Source organism: Hevea brasiliensis, chromosome 6 (assembly GCF_030052815.1).
Source record: "Hevea brasiliensis isolate MT/VB/25A 57/8 chromosome 6, ASM3005281v1, whole genome shotgun sequence".
In the NCBI taxonomy this organism is placed as follows: domain Eukaryota; kingdom Viridiplantae; phylum Streptophyta; class Magnoliopsida; order Malpighiales; family Euphorbiaceae; genus Hevea; species Hevea brasiliensis.
In genome coordinates, this window is record NC_079498.1 from 2,213,086 (window position 1) to 2,233,253 (window position 20,168).

Genomic DNA, 20,168 nt, shown 5'->3' on the forward strand with positions numbered 1-20,168 from the left:
TTTATTATAAGGAGATTAAAAGTCCATTTATTCTTTTATAACATACCAATATCATTAATTATTACCTCCTTTTAACTTAGTACCAGACGAGAGATTACCATTTACCAAAAGTTAAATGTCTCAAAACCCAAATAAACCAAACAAAAATTTCTCAGTTTCGTTTAACTTAAATTTCTCTTAAATTTGATTCAGTTTTAGTTACAAATATACATATTTTGATCAATTCGGCTTCGTTGAATTTTATATCTAATCGATAGATGCAATCCCTGAACAAGAGACAAAAGCAGGCTTAATTTGGCTCTACTACAAAATTTCCTTTTGAATAGGTCTTGCATTGCAAAACTGGTATGAAAATGTGAATCCAACGTTGTTTCTTATTCTAGTAAGTTTCTATGCTATGATTTCCAAATTCCCAATCCATTTAAAGTAAAGTAGACATTGTTTTTTTCAAACAATTGACTTTAACACAGCTCTTGGAAACTTAAAATTCCTTGCAAAACATTAAAAACCAGAAGGATGGATTAGAAAAAGAATCAAGAAAATGTTAAAAAAATATATGAATAGATCACATCCTCTGGAATTCCCTTATACTCTTATTGAAAATATAATTATGCATTGACAATCAAATACAAACTATTACAACTCATTCTATTTCATGTAATATCTTACAATGCGATCAGATTTCGTAGTACAGAAGGAGAAAATTAAGGGAAAAATGGAGAGCAAAAAAAAGAAAAGAGAAACCTCACCCCAAAGTGATTAAAAAAAAAAAAAAAAAAAAGAGAAGAAAAGGACCCTTACTAAGCACATTACAATTGTGCAAAAGAATATCAAAATCCTGACCAACCCCATCGAAATTCCACAATTTACGCCAACCACAATTTAGCTCGCCCTTAAATCCGCCAGCCCTTGCATCCTGAATTTCCTGATCCAGCTCTTGACTCGAGGGACAGATGGGTGGGCCAGTTGTATAAATCACGTTTACAAGTGTATAATGAACAAATCTTCACACATCAATAGCCTCCACATTCTTATAGCAGACCAGCCAACATGGCCCCGGGATCTGTCAAAGCCTTCACAGGACTAGTTGGTTGTGCTACTTGTGCTACTGGAGGTGTTGGTGGTGCCGTTGGTCCATGCGGTGCTGTAGGAATGCTAACCAACTGTTCCTTCATAAACTCCTTCAGCCTGCAAGTTAAAGTCAGAAACATATATCATGTTATCACTTATGGGGTCAAAAAAAGGACAGTCAGAAATATTATAAATACATACTCAAATGTTAGCATAGGGTCCCCTGAGGCAACTGTCATTCGCAACTGTGTTCTGTCTGCCGGATCAGTTTCAATTCTTATCTGAAATATTACATCAAAAAAGGATGTCAAACAGATTCAAAAATATAATTGCATCACAAGCAGAAGAAGAATGCATTAGCCTAATGGTAGGTGCACCACCAAACTTAGGCAAAGGCCCAAGTTCTAGTCCCCATTGTTAGTAAACCAAAAACGGAAGACTGCAACAGTGATAGAAATAGCTGGATACAAAATTAGCGTGCTTCCCCTAGAGAATTGGTACTATGCAAAGTTCCAATGCGTCAAATTTAAATAAAAAACTGAACAAAGTTCATTTCAACTTGGAGAAAAGGTACAAGTATCTCCAATTCCAGGTGTTACAAAGGTCCACTGGAAAATCCTCCACAAAAATTACTTAATTCTACGACAACAATATACAGAATCAGATAATAAAAGAACAACTCTCTTACCAAGCAAAGCATTGCCCTCGTGCTCTCTGAGTAGAAGGTTGTACTTGCAACCAAGTTATTAGGATTTGGATCCTACAAACAAAACATTAGACAGTGAACAACTATGGTGCAACTCTGACAGGGCAAAAGCACAAAAAGAAAGAATAGCTTACAAGTCCTGGACAAATCATCAACCGGAAACTGTTAAATAGGTTTGCCATTTCTGTGAGAGGCAATGGTCTTACACCTCTAACCTGCACAAATAATAGAAAAATATGAGCACAAGCACATTAGTAAATACAGAGAAATGAGAAACTTCGGGATAGATTATACCACATGACCTTTAATTCACAACACCAAATGAGTTGACAATGCAGAAGACAGTTTAGATATCCTTTCCTACAATGAATGAGATGGAAAGACAACACTAACTCTAGAGGCAGTCATGCTCAGCTAGCATCTTATTGTCTACAAATCAGACTTCAATTGAACAAATAAAGATATCAATTGTAAGGACTTCAGTGCATGTCTCTACCAATGGACCTGGCTGATATAAAGGAAATTATACACATTGTTGATGGGGAACCAGAACTAGGGGTGAATAGAATTCAATTCAAACTGAAAAAACCAACAGAACAAATTTAATTCGGAAATTTGATTAGGTTTTTTGATAGTTCAGTTTGATTTGGTTTGGTTTTAATTTATATAATTTTCAATTTATTCAATTTGGTTTGATTTTTACATTGAAAAAATCAGAAGATCCGAACTGTCCAAAACTCAGCGTTTTACATTAGGTTACTAAAGTTCTCCACTATTTAAGCCTCTTTCTTTCTCCTTGCTTCTGCACCACCACTGCCCCTATGCCCTTTCCAGACTCCTGTTTCGTCAAAAATTTCTCTTCTATGCTCTTTCATATTCTCTCTCACCTCCTTTTTTAAAAAGAGAAAAAAAAAAATCTCCTTATGCCTGTAGTTTCTCCTCCGGCCTCTACCTCCCAAAATATTTCTCCTTTCCTCATCGTCTCTCTTTCCTCAATTTGGCGAAGACAAAAGCCCCAAGAAGAAGAAGAAATCGATGATGGACTTGATACAAGAACTGGGTTTGATGGGTTTCTTGCCTCCACGGCTCCACTTCATTTTAAATTTGTCATCTCCCTTTTCTTGACTGGGGAGAGCAGCCTCTGTGAACAAGCAGTGTCTCCACAGCTCTACTTCCACACCCGCTGCAATCAAGTTACAAGCCTTTTTTTTTTTTTTTTTTTTTTGGCCGGGGTGGGGTTGGGGGGGGGGGGGGCCAATTGCGTCCAAGTTGTTTTATTTTCTTTTATTTTTTGGTTTGTGTTGTAGAAAGTCGATCACTATATTATTTCTCTGTATATTTTATATTATGTATTCCTATTTAGGATTTCTTCCTAATTAGTAGAACACAATTATAGGAATCAATTGTATATATATATATATATATATATATATATATATACACACACGTACAGATTAATTGAAATTAAGGAAAATCATCTCTTTCTACATGGTATCAGAGCAGGTCATCTATCTAGGGTGACTATTTGTTCTCACCACCCAGCTCAGGAGAGACCTTGGCCGCCGACCGGCCGTTTCGACTCCGATCAACATCGCCGGCGTCGCCTCAACCCCCTCTCATTCCACCACTGTGACTGTTGCCTGATCCAGTACACCATTAAAGGACTTTTGAGGTTTGGCTCTCAGATCCTATTTGCTTGATTTGTGATTTTGGGTTATTTTGCTGCTGTAAGCACTTTGGATTAGCGTTTCGGTTAGTTTTCTTTGTCTCAACAAATGGCAGACAATAAGAATGTTATTTCTGATGTGATTCCGGTGATGACTAAGATCACGGAACATAACTTAATGGTTCGAATTACCTGGAGTGGAGTAAGACTGTTAGGGTCTATTTGCGTAGCATTGATAAGGATGATCACCTTACTTAAGATTCACCTATTGATGATACACGACAAACTTGGCTAAGGGAGGATGCTCGGTTGCTTTTGCAGCTTCGGAACTCGATTCACAGTGAGGTAATTAGTTTAATTAATCACTGTGAATTTGTTAAGGAATTGATGAATTACTTAGATTTTCTGTATTCTGGTAAAGAGAATATCTCCCGTATTTATGATATTTGTAAGGCATTCTATCCTGCTGAGAAAGAGAATAAGTCTCTCACGGTTTATTTTATGGATTTTAAACGGGTATATGAGGAACTTAATGTATTGTTGCCTTTTAGTCCTAATGTGAAAGTTCAGTCAGCCTAACGGGAGCAACTGGCTGTTATGAGTTTTCTTTCAGGCATTCCTTCAGAGTATGAGACTGCTAAATCTCATATTCTCTCCAGTTCTGAGATTTCCTCTTTGCATGAAATGTTCACACGGGTCCTTCATACAGAGAGTACCCAATCTTCACAGCCTGCCAGTAATGCTCTTATTAGCCGTAATCTAAATGGACAACAGGGTAATAGAAAAGGAAGTAGAGGAGGAATTACAGGCAACAGAAGTAATCAGCATAATGGAGAGGCTAGTTCTAATCAGGACTCAAGAGGAGTCATTTGTTATTATTGCCATGAGTCTGGCCATACAAAATATAATTGTCCGCAACTTCAGAGGAAAAATCAACGATCACATATGGCAAATATGGCAGCAGAGGATTCTACAGCATCTTCCTCTGAGAAAACTGTTTTGATATCTGCAGAGTATTTTGTACAGTTTTCCCAGTATCAGACATCTCTAAAGCCTACCAGTTCCCCTGTCACTGCGATCGCTGAGTCAGGTAAATACACTACATGCCTTGTGTCTTCCTCATCCAAATGGGTTATTAATTCTGGTGTGACAGACCACATGACAGGTAATTCTAGTTTTCTATCTGCTTTTTAGTCTAATCTCCCTTCCTCTACTGTTACTTTAGCTGATGGTTCTACTTCTTGTGTCATGGGTTCTGGAACTGCGAACCCGACTTCGTCAATTTCTTTGTCATCTGTTTTGTGTCTACCAAAATTCTCTTTTAATCTACTTTCTGTTAGTAAACTTACTCGTACCTTAAATTGTTCTGTTTCTTTTTTTCCTAATCAGTGTTTGTTTCAGGATTTTACGACGAAGCAGATTATTAGTAGAGGACGTGAGTCTGGTGGTCTCTATATTCTAGAAAATCATATACCGCGGTCACTTGTTTGCTCCAGTACCTTAACACCTCTTGAAGCTCATTGTAGATTGGGCCATCCTTCTTCGTCTACCATGAAGAAGCTGTGTCCTCAGTTTCAGTCTTTATCAGTACTAGAATGTGAGTTGTGTCAATTTGCAAAACATCATCGTTTGCCTTCTGTGTCTAGAGTCAATAAACGGACTTCATCCCCTTTTGAGTTAGTTCATTCTGATGTTTGGAGTCCTTGTTCCGTTACTTCTAAAACTGAATTTTGTTATTTTGTTACTTTTGTTGATGATTACTCTCGTGTTACCTGGTTATATTTAATGAAGAATCATTCTGAGTTATTTTCTATCTTTTGTACCTTTTGTAATGAAATCAAAACTCAATTTAATATTTTTGTGCACATATTAAGAAGTGACAATGCCAAAGAATACTTTTCAACACAATTTCAGTCTTATATGACACAAAATGACATTCTTCATCAGTCTTCCTGTGTGGATACCCCATCCCAAAATGGCGTGACCGAAAGAAAAAATCGGCATCTTCTTGAGGTAACTCGTGCTCTTCTTTTTCAGATGAAAGTTCCTAAAGACTTTTGGGCGGATGCAGTTTCTACGGTATGTTTTTTGATCAATCGTATGCCGTCTTCTGTCCTTAATGGGAATATTTCTTATACTGCTTTGTTTCCTACAAAATTTTTGTTCCCTGTTGAACCCCGTATTTTTTGTTGTACCTGTTTTGTGTGTGATGTTCGTCTACAGGTTACTAAATTGGATCCAAAGTCTCTCAAATGTGTCTTCCTTGGATACTCCCGGCTCCAAAAAGGGTACCGCTGTTTCTCTCCTACTCTTAATCGTTATCTTGTTTTTGCAGATGTCACATTTTTTTAGTCCACTCCATTTTTTCCTCAATCATCTATGTATGAGAGTCAGGGGAGGAAGATGATCTCTTTATATATACTGTCCAACTAATGTCTAGTCCTCTCCCACAGCCTATTCCTTCTGTCTCTAGACCTACTCGACCTCCCATTGTTCATGTTTATTCCAAGAGATTGGAGATTCCTGACTCAGATCCTCCACCAGCTACTTCGTTGGGAGATCTTGTACCTCATACTGATCATGATTCTGATCTAAACCATTGCTCTTCGTAAAGGTAAACGTTCATGTACTTACCCTATCTCTTCTTTTGTTTCTTATAATCGATTGTTTTCTTGTTCTCGGTGTTTTGTTACTTCTTTAGACTCTGTTCCTATCCCTAATACTGTTGGTGAGGCACTGTCTCATCCTGACTGGTATGCTGCTATGAAAAAGGAAATGGAGGCTTTAGATGCTAATGGTACATAGGAACTGTTGCCTTTGCCCATTGGCAAGAAAGCTATTGGTTGCAAATGGGTATTTACAATAAAGGTAAATCCTGATGGTTCTATGGCTAGGTTAAAAGCACGCCTTGTAGCAAAAGGATATGCTCAGACATATGGAGTTGATTACTCTGACACTTTTTCTCCTGTAGCTAAACTTACTTCTGTTCGCTTGTTTATCTCTTTAGCAGCTACATATGATCGACCCCTGCACCAATTGGATATCAAGAATGCTTTTCTTCATAGTGATATTCAGGAGAAGGTGTATATGGAGCAACCACCTGGGTTTGTTGCTCAGGGAGAGTTTGGTAAAATTTATAGGTTTCGGAAGTCTCTTTATGGCTTGAAACAAAGTCCTAGGGCCTGGTTTGGGAGATTCAGAGAAGCAGTACAGGAATTTGGTATGCAAAAGAGTAAGTGTGATCACTCAGTATTTTATAGGCAATCTGAGGCTGATCTAATTCTCCTAGTAGTCTATGTGGATGACATTGTCATCACTGGGAGTGACTCTGCAGGTATTTCATCTCTTAAAACCTTCCTCCAAACCCAGTTTCAGACCAAAGATTTGGGATTGTTAAAGTATTTCTTGGGTATTGAAGTTATGAGGAGTAAGAAGGGTATTTTCTTGTCTCAAAGAAAATATATCCTCGATCTATTGACAGAGACAGGAAAATTAGGTGCTAAGCCTTGTAGTGCACCAATGATTCCAAATTTACAACTGTTAGCAGAGGATAGTGATTTGTTTGAAGATCCAGAGAGATACAGGAGATTGGTAGGAAAATTAAACTACCTTACAATCATTCGACCTGACATTGCTTATGCCGTTAGTGTGGTAAGTTAGTTTATGTCTTCCCCAACTGTTGCTCATTGGGAAGCCTTGGGACAAATCTTGTGTTATTTGAAGGGCGCTCCAGAAAGAGGTTTGTTATATGGTAATCATAGGCATTTGAATGTTTAATGTTTTTCAGATGCCGACTGAGCTGGATCTAAGGTTGACAGGAGGTCAACTACTGGATATTGCGTTTTTGGAGGAAATTTGGTGTCTTGGAGAAGCAAGAATCAGAGTGTAGTTTCTCGATCTAATGCTGAATCTGAATACAGAGCCATGGCACAATCAGTATATGAGGTAATGTGGAAACTTCAATTACCAGATGAGATAGGTTTTAAGACCTTCCTGCCTGCGAAATTGTGGTGTGATAATCAAGCTGCTCTCCATATTGCTTCTAATCCGGTGTTTCATGAGCGGACCAAATATATTGAGATTGATTGTCACTTTGTTCGTGAAAAGATTCAACAACAAATCATCTCAACAGGACACATCAAAACTGGAGAGCAGTTAGGAGATATTTTCACAAAAGCTCTGAATGGAACTAGGATTGACTACATTTGTAACAAGTTGGGCGTGATTAACATTTATGCTCCAACTTGAGGGGGAGTGTTATGGAAAGTCAATCACTATATTATTTCTCTGTATATTCTGTATTCTACATTCCTATTTAGGATTTCTTATTTAGGATTTCTTTCTAGTTAGTAGAACACAATTATAGGAATCAATTGTATATATATAAACCCATGAACAGATTAATTGAAATTAAGGAGAATCATCTCTTTCTACAATTTGCATGTAAGTTGGCTTGGGATTTTGTTTGTTTCTCTATTTTTTTTTTTTTGGGTTGTATTTAATTTGGGTTTTGCTAATTTGATAGAATTGCAATCTGATGAAATTGAAACCTGCGAGTTTTTTGCTTGTTTTTTTCTTTCTTTCTTCTTCTCTTTCTCATAAAATAAGATGAACAAAGGGATAATGAGGTTTTTCTATTGAACAGAAGTTTATACTGCCAAATGAAGGCATAATGTACGTACTACTTCTTGAAGCTTCAGGGGTGGCCCTGAAAGAGATCTCCATTGAGGAAAGAACTCTTCTGCAGACACTGATATAGGCTGAAGAAATTTGTTCAGAACTGCTGGAAGGCGAAGCTTCACATTCACCTAAAAAAAGGCCAAAAATGTAAGATTTATAAACATAACACCAAACTTTTAAAGATTAAGGGTAAAGAACACGAGATAATCATCGAGTAACTACCATGTTGGCACCAAACTTGTAGGAGAAGTCAAGAACAGCAACATCCCTGCTTGGTCGAAGATTCAAGACTTCAAGTGGACATTGTACCTAAACAACAAAAGAGGAAATCATGAAAAGAACAATTAATAAATAGAGGAAAACAAGATAAAAGACGGCACATATGTCAACAACCAATAATGAAACTGCAAGCCTTTTCACCTGTGCTCGTGGAGGAATAGTTTCAGGTACTAATGAAAGCTCCATTTTTAAATGGGCAGGAGGCAGTACTAGAGCTTGAACAGAATCAAGTGGAGAAGTATTTTTGTTTCCCAAGAAAAGAACAAGATGCCCATGTTGTGCCCTCCACTCTGCTTTGATACCAATCTGCAAAATATATGCAAAAAATTTGGAAAAATTGTAATGCCAATACCGTGCTGCAAAAGGAGGTGGTTTAAGCATAAAGAGAAGACTAATCATAAACAAACTGCAGTAACACATGAGAGAACATATGTAGAATAAAATTAAAGTTCATACCTGAATGTATGGATCCTCATATAAGACACCACTATCTTTCAAGCATAAAGCATAAAATCTTTCATTGATGTTTCCTATAGGCTGCAAACAAGGTAAGCATTATCAGCTATCAGAAGCAAGAATCTTTTTTGTTAAGAAAGTAGTGTAAGCATGAAATATTCCTTCGAGTTTAAAATACATGTGGGGAAAATTAATGAGAAATACATTATGTAATAAATCTTCAAACATTTAAAAGGAAAAGTATGTTAAGAAAAACAAGGCAAAGAGTGTGTGTATGGGTGTTTTTTTTTTTTTCCTTTGGTTGTGTGGGGGGGGTGGTGGGGAGGAGGGAAGAAATTCTTGAATTATAAGGAAGTTGGGAGTGGGAGATGAATAGGCATGATCATATGCAGAGATCAATTATAGCAGAACTCCTCTCCTCTCTTCCAACTAGGGCAAAGAAAAGCTCCTAAATCCCAGTTAATTGATCGCCACCATTCACCGGTACAGCCCCTCTACCCGCACCCCCCCAAAACACACAAATTCCCCCTTGTAAAAGCACATATTTGTTAACATCTAGATGAAAACCTTCCTATTTAAACTCACATCTTCAATTTAGTATTGCATGTGCCAAACAAAATACCTGAACAGAATTTGAATATTCTCCGACGGGTACAATAGCTGCACCATCCACTGCACTTGGCACACCTCCCACTTCAGAGACTGCATTTTGCTGAGGCTGAACAGCAGCTCCAGGAGGACCTTCAATAGCCAGTGGTCCCAAAAGATCACCAAGAAGATCTTCTGAGGGAGTTTGAGGATCTATCTTAGTCAAAGTCCCATTTGGCTGGGTCAGTGCTTGGCCTTCTGAAGTATGCTCCTGCCGAGAAAAAAACACAAAAATTACCAAATATGACAAAAAGTTTGAATTAAAAATTCCAAGGACAAGTAAACAAGGCAGAACTCGAGCATCCTCATAAAGAGATAAGAACTAACCGCATTGCCACTTGTGCTGGGTACCTTGACAAGTGTAAGTGGGCCAACAGCTGGAACAGTTGGTGGTGGTCCATTAGCAGAGTGTTGGTCAGTCACAACCAAAGCATTTGAAGTTTGTTGCTGGGCCCGCAACTTAATAGCACTTTGATCTGCACTATCAACTTCAGCAACTTCAGCCTTTTTAATCAACGCAGACTGAATTCAAAAAGAAGAAACCAGTGTTAGTGCAACAGTGACAAAATGAATTCTTTAATCAAAATCACTGCCAATTTTACAGATTTATAACTACAGAGAAGTAAGCTTCTTCACAAATATCGTGAAGTCACCAAGGATACCTGACGCTCAGGAAACTTAGGCATTTCAGCCAATATGTCCATTACAGCTGCACCTTTCCTACTTAATGCAAAATACTCTACTGCTCGTTGTTGTATTTCAGCATCAATGCAACTCTCATATCTATAAGAATACAAAACTATATTATAATCACAAACCAACTAAGAAGACCAGCCAGAAAGTAGAAGACAACAGAAGCAAAGTTTTCTCACTTGTTAAATATTGTCCAGATTTGGTTTTGAAGTTCTGGATCAGGAGGTTGAGTGTGCATCAATATCTTAGCATAAGTTGAAAGAAGAATTGGAATGGTAGATGTTCTGCAGACACATTTATCACTCTAAGATAGAGCAGTAGCAAGCAAAATATCAAACTAACAAGGATAGGAACAATCATTAGGTGACTTACGATACAGTAGGAAGCTTCTCATGTATTATGATAAATATTTCCTTTGGACTACACCCAGGCCGCCTGGCCAAAAGGTGGCTGAACTCTCCAAGGAGGTAAGCACTGACCTGTTTCATGAATGTTTTAAAACAAGTTATACATCTCTATTCATAGTCCTCTCCCTGCACACTGCCTCCCCCTCTCCTCCTTCACCTATCAATATTATTACATACAGTACTAGCATCACAGGTGTTTATACTCAACTACACACCTTGACCATTGTCTCATGTATAGCAGGCTTGTCAAGATACTCTCTGGCTTTTGCTGCTGCATAAGGCTGATAAAATGTTTTTAAGTCTCAGTTGAAAATACTCTAAATGAACATATGTTTATGATACAGAGATTTTGACTACCTGTAGGTCTTCATTGTTTGTAACAAACTGCACAACACGAAACCATATGTCATCACTAACAAAATCTCCTGCCTTGTCAATCAACTGTAGAATCACATCCACATACCTGTATTTAAGATAAATGACATCATATGCACAGGATTAATATTGTGCTACAGTCATTTCAACAGAAAATAGTTGATTTTATAAATTTTGGAAAGCAAGACTATGTAATTCAAGGTAATGCCAGAAATGTCAAGAAGAATATGATTTAGTCACAACAAAAGCCTTTAGAAATCTTATTGCTTCTGATAATTTATCATGTACAATCATTTTGCTTCCATAAATTTTGAAGATAGCTTATTATTCTTCTCTTGGAGATCCTTTAAGAACAGTCCTAGTCTACAGTGGTAACACCCTTTTGGTGTTTTTATTAATATAGGCTTCTATTTATTAATTAAGAAAAGGAATATAGCCATGTTAAATTGGCAGTCTCAACCAGTTGGAGATTCATATTTTCATTAAGAAACATAATGTTGCCATTTACCTCATTTTCTAGTATCTATCACTAGGAAAATATCCTTACCAAGACAAATCAGGGGCGAACTTCTCTGCAAGAATAGCAGCTTTAAGAGACAATTCTTCTCGCATTGCAAAATCTGCCGTACTTAGATACTGTACATAAGATAAAAGTCAGTGACATAAAGCAAATTTCTCTGTGGGTTTTGATAAACTCAAACACATCAAATCAAAATGTCAAACAAATTCATCCAGGACAAATAATTATTCATACCTGCAACAGTTCTTCCACTATGTCCTTTGCATTTGAAATATCACACATACCGTAGAGCAAATCAAGGGCACGCCGACGAATGCTGCAAGGAAATTTCAAGTCAATATGCTTAAATTCTGAAAATATTTGACCAAAACATCAAAATGCAGCAGTTGGCATTTAAGGTCACTATTCAGTAGGTTTTTATCATTGCAAACATGTTACATAGAATGTGCATATATCTGACACACATTTGATTTAAGATGTCTTCCCCTCAACAATTCTCAAAAGCAAAGAAGACCCAAGGAGCTTCAAAAGAAAAAATGATATGCTATATGGTTTATTAGTTAACAAAATCACAAAAAAAAAAAAAGAACTAATGGCCCAAAAATTACACTGAATATGCATCAGGACAATGTCAAAAAAAAAATGGCATTTCCAAATTCAAGACTGCAACACACTCAAATTCAACCTGATATCAGGATCTTTCAGTGAGGTGATGATCTGAGCCTGGTGTCTTTTGATACTATCTTGCACATCTGTGACCATCAACATCCGAGTCATATTCTCCTGCAGCAAAGCGACAAGGCAATGTAATGCTCAATCATACAAATGAGTTTAGATGTAAGTTCCACTTCAGCAAGCTTGTTAATTTGTTTAACACAAGACTCAGAAGAAATAAAAATAGGTATAATGCTTCCACATCTTACCAAGCCAAGATATCGGATATTTGGTTCACGAACAGCAATAAATTTTCCAAGAAGTGCAACACATTGGGACATCATCTCCTTTTCAGCATCAAGATGCATGACCTGTAATAGGAAAATTAAACATCAAGCCGCCCAAAAAGGTCAATAAAAGACAACTTTATCTTCAATGGATTAAGCTTCTGCTTGTTGAAAGACAGAGCGGGCAGGAATGAAGCAAACACATTCACTAAAAGAAATTTAAGACAGGCAGAAGGTATCACCTAAAATAAAAGCCAACAATGATCTAAAGAAGAGTACCATGAACTGGTGGTGAAGGTTTCTATGCTCCTTAAAAACCTTGTCTTGCCTTGACAATATGAGAGAGAGAGAGAGAGAGAGAGAGAGAGAGAGAGAGAGAGAGAGAGAGAGGCACTAACAACCAGATATACATTAACACATTCATCTTTGTTATTAATAAGGAGTAAGAATTACGTGTGTATGTAGATATTTGCATCAAGAAACAATCATGTTTCTTTTTGCTGTAGAAACAATCATGTTTCTTTTTGCTGTAGAAAAAATTCTACATTCACAATATAGGGGAGGAAACCTATCAAGAAACCAACTTATAAATTTTAAAATATTTCAGAAACTTCTCATTAGTTTCAGCAAGTTCAGCCAATATAATGTTGTTTTATCCAAATATATTTAAAAACTTGTCTCAATCAAAATGACATACTACAATTTAATTATGAACATTGTTCCATAAAACATGTCACATGTTAAAAAGATTATTGAAAAATATACTTACAAGAGCAAGGGCTTCAAAGAGAACAGCATGCGCTGCATTGTTCTTATTTACATTTTTTACAACATCAGTTCCCATCAATATCCTCTGCAAGACCTGAAATCATGAATAAAGGATTCATAAGAATCAGAAATCCTAGGGAAATATCAAAACAAATTCATTTAGAAAAGTTGAACCTCAAACAATGATCTTCTACAATTAGGATCTTCAATAGTTGGAAAATACTGAAGAGCCCTCATTGCCTTAACCTGTGTGTCCAAAGAAAACAGAGAACATAATCTTCTACAGCAGGTGAATTGCTAGTCAAAAAGAGCATATAAAGTTGAATTTTCTTTTCTACCCAAAAGAAAAAGGAATAGAACTCAATTATATTTTATAAACAACAAATATCAAATGCATATTATTTTACCAAACAATATAAAAAAGACAACAGAATAAATACCTGAAGCCAAGGAGATGGGATTCCATAATAAGTATATTCTTGTGGAATATCTTGGTTCCTAGCAAGTCGCTCCAATACCTTGACACACTTTGGGAGACAACTCCAATATGCTTCATGGTTATTTGATACTAAAGCAACAAGAAGGCTCATAGAAGATGTTAAAACACCAATATCACGTTCATCTAACAGCTGAGCCATCCGATCCACCCTGAAACATTAGGTATAGGAGAAAGTTCAAAATAGTTCAGGCAGAAAGGTAAATTTGCAAAACGGTCAACCACGTACAGTTCAAGCATACCAGCCATCTATGTTGACAACATCAGGGTTTTTTCTATACAAGCGCAGCAGACATAAAGCAGCTTTTTTTCTCACAAGAGGTCTGCAGCTACTAGAAATCTGAAACAAAAACAGGAACAAAAAGGAGGCCATTGAAATCAATGATTTGCAATATAGGTCAGTTGAGCTCAGAAATTTTTGTTCTCTTACAAGCAACTTTTGAACGTCTGCAGCTAATGATTCAGCAAATTCTCTCCCACCAATATTCCCAACCTACAAAGATGAAATCAGAACCTTAGCACACAAGGTAGGAGTGCCAAAGTGACAGATCAAAGGAATTGCAAAAACATGGAAAAATTCCAACTGTGGTCTTTGAAACATTTATGATGCCCTAGAGCAAAAATAATATGAAACACTCTATACACATACCATAAAACAATCATACAAATGCCCACAGAATTTCCAATTACGAGGAAAAAATTGAACAGATAAGGAAATAGAATATTTTAAGAACTAAAGTAAAACTGATAGCGCACTTAACAAGGCTTCTATTGTAACAATTAATAGCATTTTAACTAGCAACAATATAAAGATGTTACAGTGAAAATGCATCATTAATGCCAATTCTTTCCTAAATCTGCAAGGCATTTGAACCCATTTCAGTTGCATTGAGTTCAACATTTCTCCAACCCTTTAATGGGCCAACTTCATTCAAAATAGAAATTTTGAAAGTGATCAGGAATCAGATGAAAAGATTAGCCACATTGAACACTTTCAATTATTGAAGAGAAACAAAAGAATATGGACATAACCATTCAGGGGAATAGGTCATGGATTCAGGGGAATAGGACATGGCACTCTCATTTTCAGAGTGAAAATTTTAAGTATTATCCCTTACAACACAAACACAAAATTTTACACCAGCGGAGGTCTTTCATCTCCATCAATGGCCCTCCAATTCACACTCATCAAACTATTCAAAGAATATTAAAAGGAACCCACATGCGAATTTCTCTCTACTAAAAGCATACCCTTTCAAGCAAACAGTACATACCCAACAGAACCTGCCCACACCGAGTAAATCCCATAATGCAAGTCCCTGCAACTTCCTAGTCCAATTACTGATGGATCAGCCTAATTCTTCCTTCAACAATTCACCACCATTTTATATGATAGACCAAAAGATTTGAGAAAGAAAAATCTGAGTTACAAGTTTCACGACGAACAGATAGTATCTTATCTCCTATAGGAGGGGTGAATATGACAGCTAAAATCAGAACCATTCTCCAGCAAGATTCCATGTGATTTGTAAAATATGAAGTAAACATGTATGAAAACTAAAAATATATTTCCTGTTGCATACCATAGTCAATGCCAGGCACTGAAAAGTTTCATTCCGACCAATAATGTCATTGCGCACAGTATTTATTGCTAATCTCAGAAAATCATGGTTCTCATTGAGCAAAGACGATGTCACTATGTAGCCAACCTGCAGCCACAGTAAGATAAAAGTAAATTAAGTAGAAAAGTCAATTTAATTTGTAATACATTAATGCATTTAAAAAATAACCATTCCCAGCAAGAGAAATTTAACCCTTGACAATCACATAACATTTATTATTAAAACAACGTTGAACGTTCTGACATTTCATCTTCAAAGATCTATGACACATCCACCACACTATATGACAAATATTAGCTGGCATTACACCCAGCCAAGGGTAGGTTTAAAACTTTAACCAGCTCGGTTCAACCCTAAACCAGAACCAGTCAAATCCAGGTTGACCAAAACCAGAATTAAACTAGACCGTAACCGGCCAGTTTGATTCTAGGCCAAAACTGGATTTTTCCTTTCAAAAAAAATTTTGAATGGATTTGATCAAACCAGAACCAGAGGCCGCTGCAGGTCATGTTCCAGTTCCCCTGAACCTTGAACCGGAACCAACAGTTCCAGTCCAGTTCAGCCCATTGGCCAGGGCCTAGTTGGCATCAAATATTCCACTTCTTAACATCTACTACAATGTTTTCTATTAATTAAACAAGCAGAAATAATTTTGTGGACTTTTAGCACATCAAATGGATTATAGCAAAACAAGGTTATAACAGATCATCAAATAAAAAGAGGAACTTACCTGCTTTTCTGGGTATTTTGGTGCAGATATTAAGGAAACAGCTTCCATGTGACCAAAATCCACATCATAACCCAGCATATAAATGTAAAGCATTTTCCAAACATATTTCTTCTTCTCGTAAGGAGTCAAACCCTGTTTAAGAAAGCAAAAGATCTCCATAACAACTGCTCTCCCAAGTCTCAATTTAGTGAAATTTGCAGAGATTTACGTGGGGATCCAGAGGAGAGAGAGAGAGAGAAAGAGAGAGAGAGAGAGAGAGAGAGAGAGAGAGAGAGGCATTTAAGAACAATGTCTAAAATTGAATCTGCAAATTACTAGGGGCCTTTAATAGCAAACAACATAGAAAATAAAGACAATTTATGCTAATATTCACACAAATTAATCCAAATTCCTAGTTATAGAGGCAATTAATGCAACATTGAGAAAAGAAAGCTTATAGTACTGTCTATAACAATCAGCCTATGCAGTTCAATATAAGAGGCAAAGAGGATATGAAAAAAAATTAATCCTAACTTAAAACCAGAAGTGCAAAAGTCTAAGGCGAGAAGAAACCCCAAAAAAGAAGGGGAAGAAAAGAATTGATTCACAATCATTTGGTTATAGATACAAATGTATGGCATATTTTTCACTTACAACAACAACTAAGCCTTAATCCCAAATTAGTTGGGGTCAGCTACATGGATATTTTACAAAAGAGGGGAAAAAATTGTACCTATTATGTAAATATATATTTTAGCCTTTTAAACCTAACTTTTTATCAATCAAAATGAGAAATTAATCAAGAGAAAGTACATTAAGATTATTAGGATAATTATAATTAGAATCAATTTTATACTACCCATGACCTTTGTGAATTTTCTTTTACCAATCAGGAGTATTTTATTTTATTTTATTTTATGGGTTTACCAATAATTGCATAAATAGAGACATACAATTCAGAAATAGAACTCCTAATTTCTCTAACACACGTTAAGAAAGATTTTCAGGACACAGGCACAAAAAGGGTCCATCTTATTGCATATTTTGGGAGAAAGTGATAGGTAAGTAACAAGTTCATGTTCATCACAAAAGTTAAATCAATGGCATAAAAGCTCCTTTACAGTCAAAATGTGGAATGAGTTAAGTCACATCTTCTGAACCAGCTTAAGTCTGATAAAATTCAGCCAGTAGCCTGCAAGGACATTTGCAGTGCAAAACTGCCATAGATTATTTATTTATACAACATGACATCATCTTTTTTTTATGTGATACCTTTTTTGGATGAATAATAGATGAGCTAAGAAAATTAAAAAAAAAAAAAAAAAGAAGAAGGGATAGAACTAATTCCTTAATCTAATAAATCCATAAAGTTCAAAACAGATCTGGAACAGATGAGTTCCATGGGGGATAAAAATCACAAGAACAAACTTCTCAAAGAGGAAAGCTGTACAAAACTCTCCTACTATATCCACTAGACCTGCAACCAATGTTATTAAAATCGAGATTCAACTTGTAAAATCATACAAGTTTACGATCCCAAGAATGAAAAAACTCTAAATAGTGACTAAAATAAAAAATCTGTAAAATGCCATAAAACTCGCTTTTTGAAATAGTAGAATCGTTAAAAGAGGCAAACTTGTTCTGTTTCCAGCAATTGGTTCAATACTAACTAAAAGGCCTTGTTTCAACAAAATATAAATGGACTTATCACATAATCACATAAAAAAAAGGCCCATAAGGCGGCTACTATATTAACCAAAAATGGTGAGTTTAATGGAAACAGGGGATTCAAATTGAAGACATTTAAGGCATAACCCTCTCTCTCTCTCCCTCTTCTATTCAACTCTGTTCCTGTCTCCTCTTTGCAACTCAAGTCTATTATTCAAAAATAATGACTCTCTCTCTTTTTCTCTCTCTCTCTCTCTTCTATTCCTCTTTGCAACTCAAGCTATGGCAATGCTCGTGTTTATTCAAAAATAATGACTCTTTTTTTCTCCTTTCCTTGAAGCCTTGTTCTAAGAGAGTGAGAATCTGAGTTCTTAATCTTGAACATAATGGCTGTCTTTTTTTGATACACTTTGTTGTTCTGAGACGTTAATTTTGATGAAAAATATCTAATGGGTCTAGTCTTTCTTGGAACTAAGTGAGTATCTCACGAATTAAATGACATGAATGCTCAGTTATATTTCAACATGAGCAAGATCAAAGCTTAGATAACAATCTTCACAGTCTATGCAAACAATCTCTACCTCATTGTCACTTAATTCCTTCATGACATCCAATACCTTAGCCCATCAAATTCTGAATTCTTTAGTTTGTATGTAGTGCCTTCTAAAACAATTTTTTTTTTCTATTGATAACGAATCAAACATTTTTAGTCCATCCATTACAAACCCTAGTTCCTTATAATTATTTAAAAATTTATTAAAGAAATTCCAACAACATAAAAGAATGACAAGCGATGAGTGGAAAGAACAAATCTAATAATATCACCATCCCATCCCAGTAAAAAATTCAAAATTCTTCAGCTTCTTCATCCTCTCTTTGTAGTTTGCTAATTTACTTTTAAGAGAGGTGTCTTTCATGGAGCAGCTATCAAACTTTATTATGATGACATCACATAAATATGGCCATGCCAATACTAAGAATAAACATCAGGATGGGATGGACTAAGGGCTCTTAGACTCCAAGAAAGGAAACTTTAATCCAAGCACAGTAGCCACACCAATTCTCCTACAACTCTGAATTTCTCAACCAGGTCTTAAAGTTTCAGATCAAAATATCATGATTCAGAACTCAGAAGGGCATCACAACTTGAAACAACCTCGTATGTCTAAGGAGGGAGATTTGTGGTTCTAAGAAAACCCAAATTCATTCCAAAATTTCCTCTAGCATGGCAAGAAAACTAAGACCCTTGTAAACCTTCCAGTTATACAAGACCTACAAATAAAAATCCCGTCACTTGAATGTAACTTTTAGTCTCAGTTCTAAACCTCAAAATAAACTCAATCCACCACAACAGCCTTTCCCAATAATGAGTCCATTTCAAAGTTGAGACTGAAATAAAACACACTAAATATCCATGCCGAGTAATCGAGGCTAAGGAGAACTAATATAAACTAATAAATAAACACAGAAAACCTTTTATTTCGCCAAGAAAAATTCAAATACTTTATGCTTCAAGGTTAATTTATATAACATTCAGTTGAACAAGCTGAATTGATTAAACTCTTTCCATCTACAGAACTCTCAGCTGGTTACATTAAAAGGCACCAATTGTTACCACACCCCACACACGCCAGTTTCCCCCAACACCCCCCCCCCCCAACCCAAACACACACACACACACACACACACAAAATATGGACCTCAAGTTTCTTATTAGCATTAGCTTAGTTGAGTGAAGAAAATTCCGTTTCACTAACCAAAAAATAAATAAATAAATAAAAATTAAAACAAAAAAAAAATTTCTTCAATGATCCAAAACCAAATACTAAGCAATGAAGCCACTTTCATAGTGCTTGAGATCAAAATCAGGCATATTTGTGAACATCTAATTGACAGGAAAAGAGAAAAAAAATAGGGAGAGGAGTAAAAACCCTAACCTTTTCATTTTTGAAGCGGGTACGGATGTTGCCTAGCTCTTTATCAACACGAAGCCTCTCCTGGTCTTTGTTTGGGCAATTGCGAATGTCACTGATAAACACAGAGAGACCTCTCATGCCTGAAAGCGCCATTTTCTCCTAGATCCAGCAACAGAGGCAAGCCTACCTCCTCTTCCAGCTCCGAATTCCCAAATCCTCTCAATTTCGAAAACCAGAACACAGAGATAATGAGATCTTATATGACGATACAGAGAGATCTTCGACGGAGATCTGAATATGAGTTGAAGCAGAATCGATGGAGGGAGAAAGAGAGTGCTGTGATCTAGAGAGGGATAAATGTGTATGCAAATTTTAGAGAGAGGTGGACTGAAAGGAAATTTGGAAAAGTCGTCGGACCAGTGCAGGAGACGACTTTTATTTTACTATTTACCCCTCCATATTTATTCAATTTTCCCCTTCTTTTTTTTTCTTTTTTTATCGTCGTGCACTGTAGGAGGCCGACCGTTACATCTGGTTCAAATATAAA

At 36.3% G+C, this 20,168-nt stretch overlaps 1 protein-coding gene across 2 annotated transcripts; it reads right to left on the reverse strand.

Annotated features, from left to right (window-relative positions):
* Positions 1-570: 570 nt before the first annotated feature.
* Positions 571-20,083, reverse strand: LOC110635427 (AP-2 complex subunit alpha-1). Of its 2 annotated transcripts, none has more exons than XM_058148174.1 (27): positions 19,643-20,083; positions 16,059-16,190; positions 15,290-15,415; positions 14,137-14,199; positions 13,949-14,046; positions 13,651-13,858; positions 13,385-13,456; positions 13,212-13,304; positions 12,425-12,526; positions 12,187-12,284; positions 11,736-11,817; positions 11,529-11,617; positions 10,964-11,069; positions 10,822-10,887; positions 10,572-10,678; positions 10,379-10,483; positions 10,169-10,289; positions 9,834-10,028; positions 9,481-9,717; positions 8,859-8,939; positions 8,544-8,708; positions 8,346-8,432; positions 8,126-8,251; positions 1,912-1,992; positions 1,760-1,831; positions 1,273-1,352; positions 571-1,188 (listed from the first exon to the last, which is right to left on the reverse strand). In XM_058148174.1, exons 1-27 carry the CDS (start codon positions 19,772-19,774, stop codon positions 1,032-1,034), a joined length of 3,081 nt encoding a protein of 1,026 aa, XP_058004157.1. In that variant the 5' UTR covers positions 19,775-20,083; the 3' UTR covers positions 571-1,031. The 2 variants fall into 2 exon arrangements, with proteins under 2 accessions (XP_058004157.1, XP_058004158.1); XM_058148175.1 differs by having other exon boundaries at positions 16,059-16,236; positions 19,643-19,770.
* Positions 20,084-20,168: the final 85 nt, after the last annotated feature.

What these genes read in the sequence shown, in the direction of transcription:
- LOC110635427 (XM_058148174.1), bottom strand. Translation starts at nt 19,774, where the DNA reads ATGGCGCTTTCAGGCATGAGAGGTCTCTCTGTGTTTATCAGTGACATT. An exon ending in CAAACAATGAAGACCTACAG is followed by an intron (nt 10,888 to 10,963) that starts GTAGTCAAAATC and finishes ACATTTTATCAG; the next exon opens with CCTTATGCAGCAGCAAAAGC. An exon ending in TACATGAGACAATGGTCAAG is followed by an intron (nt 10,679 to 10,821) that starts GTGTGTAGTTGA and finishes TTCATGAAACAG; the next exon opens with GTCAGTGCTTACCTCCTTGG.